Below are 1,910 nucleotides of genomic sequence, written 5' to 3' on the forward strand. Positions count from 1 at the left end.
ATTTAGAATTGATAATTGATTCTTATAAGGAAAAAAAAAAAAACAAGAAGCCGCAATGGAAGTTGCTACTTTGGGGTTGCTAAATAGTTGGAGCATTGCTAAGTTTTCTATTTTGAGAGCTTTGTTACCTTCATTCCTATATTGAGTTGGTTCGCCATGAAACTGCTTGTCGAAATGCTTTCTTTTGGTACACATTAAGGATTTCGAATACCACTCTTTTTAGGACCTATGCTTAAACTAACGAGCTTTTAACTTTCCAAGATTGCTTACGGCTTGCTTCTCCAACTGACTCTCTAAATTTAGCTTCGAGTATTTTTGGTAATTGTTCATTTTGTTTTGTCTACTCTTGATTTATGGGCTGAGTTTTAACCTTGGTTTTGATCTTTTGGATTTTTTTGCTCTTTGTATAATTCTCATGTATTTTGAACATTAGTCTTATTTCATTTGAGGCTCGTTTCCATTGAAAAAAAATTAAATTACGAAACTGATTCAAATAATACTACAGAATTTACTGCGAAAGAGCCTCTCATTTGAAGTTTTGGCGATCGAAAATTCTCTCCAACTGCACACATTAACATAACTCTCACCTCCTCTCACCACACAAACATCTAGCTGCCTGAAGAGCAAAATATGTGAGGATTACATCTGCTCCTGCCCGTCTGAGACACATGAGGGACTCCATCATCACCTTTTCTTCATCAATCATTTTGAGAACCCCACCGGCCTTGATCATCGAATATTCACCCGAAACCTAACCAAAAATGTCAAATTATTTGAAAAGATTACAAATCTGCATGGATCATATGTATTCCAATCACTTGTTATCGTTTTTATAGCAATTCAAATGAGTTGTAAATTTAAACTTCATATACACATAATAATCCTATAGAAATATTACCGGCAGAACAAATCATGGTAAGCTTAAGAAATAGTGCAATTGAACGTGAATTTCTAATTACTTGAAATCATTCTTACAAAAGAATAATAATAAATAAATAAATTACATGAATTTCTAATTACTTGATTCTCGTAAACACTGACAAAAGTTTTTTTTTTTTTTTTTAAAGTCAAAAACTACTTTTTAAACCTCATTCTCAAGCAACCCCCAATATCTATTAGTACATATATCAGCATCTTCTGCAATTTGCATTCACTGAAGTTTTATTAGCTTCCAGTTTCTCTAAGCACCACCCATGTTAATTATCAGATATCATGACGCTATGAAACCATTCGGTATTAATCATCAGATATCAAGCATGCAAAATGATGCAATACAAGAATCTAGCAATCCTACAAGTGGGATCAAACCAAACAATCTTGACAAATAAGACGGAGAAGTCATCAGTTACATGATCAATGTGTCTTTGGACAAGTCAAAGATTTTGCACTACTATTTCTATTGAATCATGACGGCATTTAGTCACCAACATCAGGCACAAGACGCTTATTGACGCAGCGTAAAGACATCATTTTATTCTTCCCAGCAAACATTCTAAACCAGTTACCATATATGAAGGACTAAGCTTATTATTAGTTAAATAGACCAAACAATATTTAAACAAGATCGACATTCCCACTCTCCAAAGACGGACTGGGTCATGCAAGAATTTAATATTTAATGGTCATATTGTAAAACGTGAGGATGTATAAGAAAATGGGTGAAACATTATTGAAATAGGGAAAGAAGACAACACAAGGAGTTTACGTGGAAAACCCTAATTCAGGGAAGAAAAACCACGATAGAAAAGAACTTATTATTTTATGTCACTTTACAATAGACCCAACCCTAGATATAAATAGAATAATGTGAAACCCTAATTTAGCAAATATAAAAAGACAAAAATGCCCTTAGGGCTAATTAACATATTTCAACACTCCCCTCAAGTTTGGGGCATAGGATATCGCAAGAC

General features: G+C 33.6%; 1 protein-coding gene across 1 annotated transcript in view; it reads right to left on the reverse strand.

Annotated features, from left to right (window-relative positions):
• Positions 1–435: 435 nt before the first annotated feature.
• The window catches only part of LOC120076370 (delta-aminolevulinic acid dehydratase, chloroplastic), an 11,523-nt gene continuing 10,048 nt past the window's right edge, over positions 436–1,910 (reverse strand). Inside the window, exon 13 of the mRNA XM_039030183.1 lies at positions 436–751. Within this exon, the coding sequence (XP_038886111.1) occupies positions 584–751 (168 nt within the window). The 3' untranslated portion in view covers positions 436–583. The remainder of the gene's footprint in view (positions 752–1,910) is intronic.

The sequence above is a fragment of the Benincasa hispida genome, chromosome 4, assembly GCF_009727055.1.
Source record: "Benincasa hispida cultivar B227 chromosome 4, ASM972705v1, whole genome shotgun sequence".
In the NCBI taxonomy this organism is placed as follows: domain Eukaryota; kingdom Viridiplantae; phylum Streptophyta; class Magnoliopsida; order Cucurbitales; family Cucurbitaceae; genus Benincasa; species Benincasa hispida.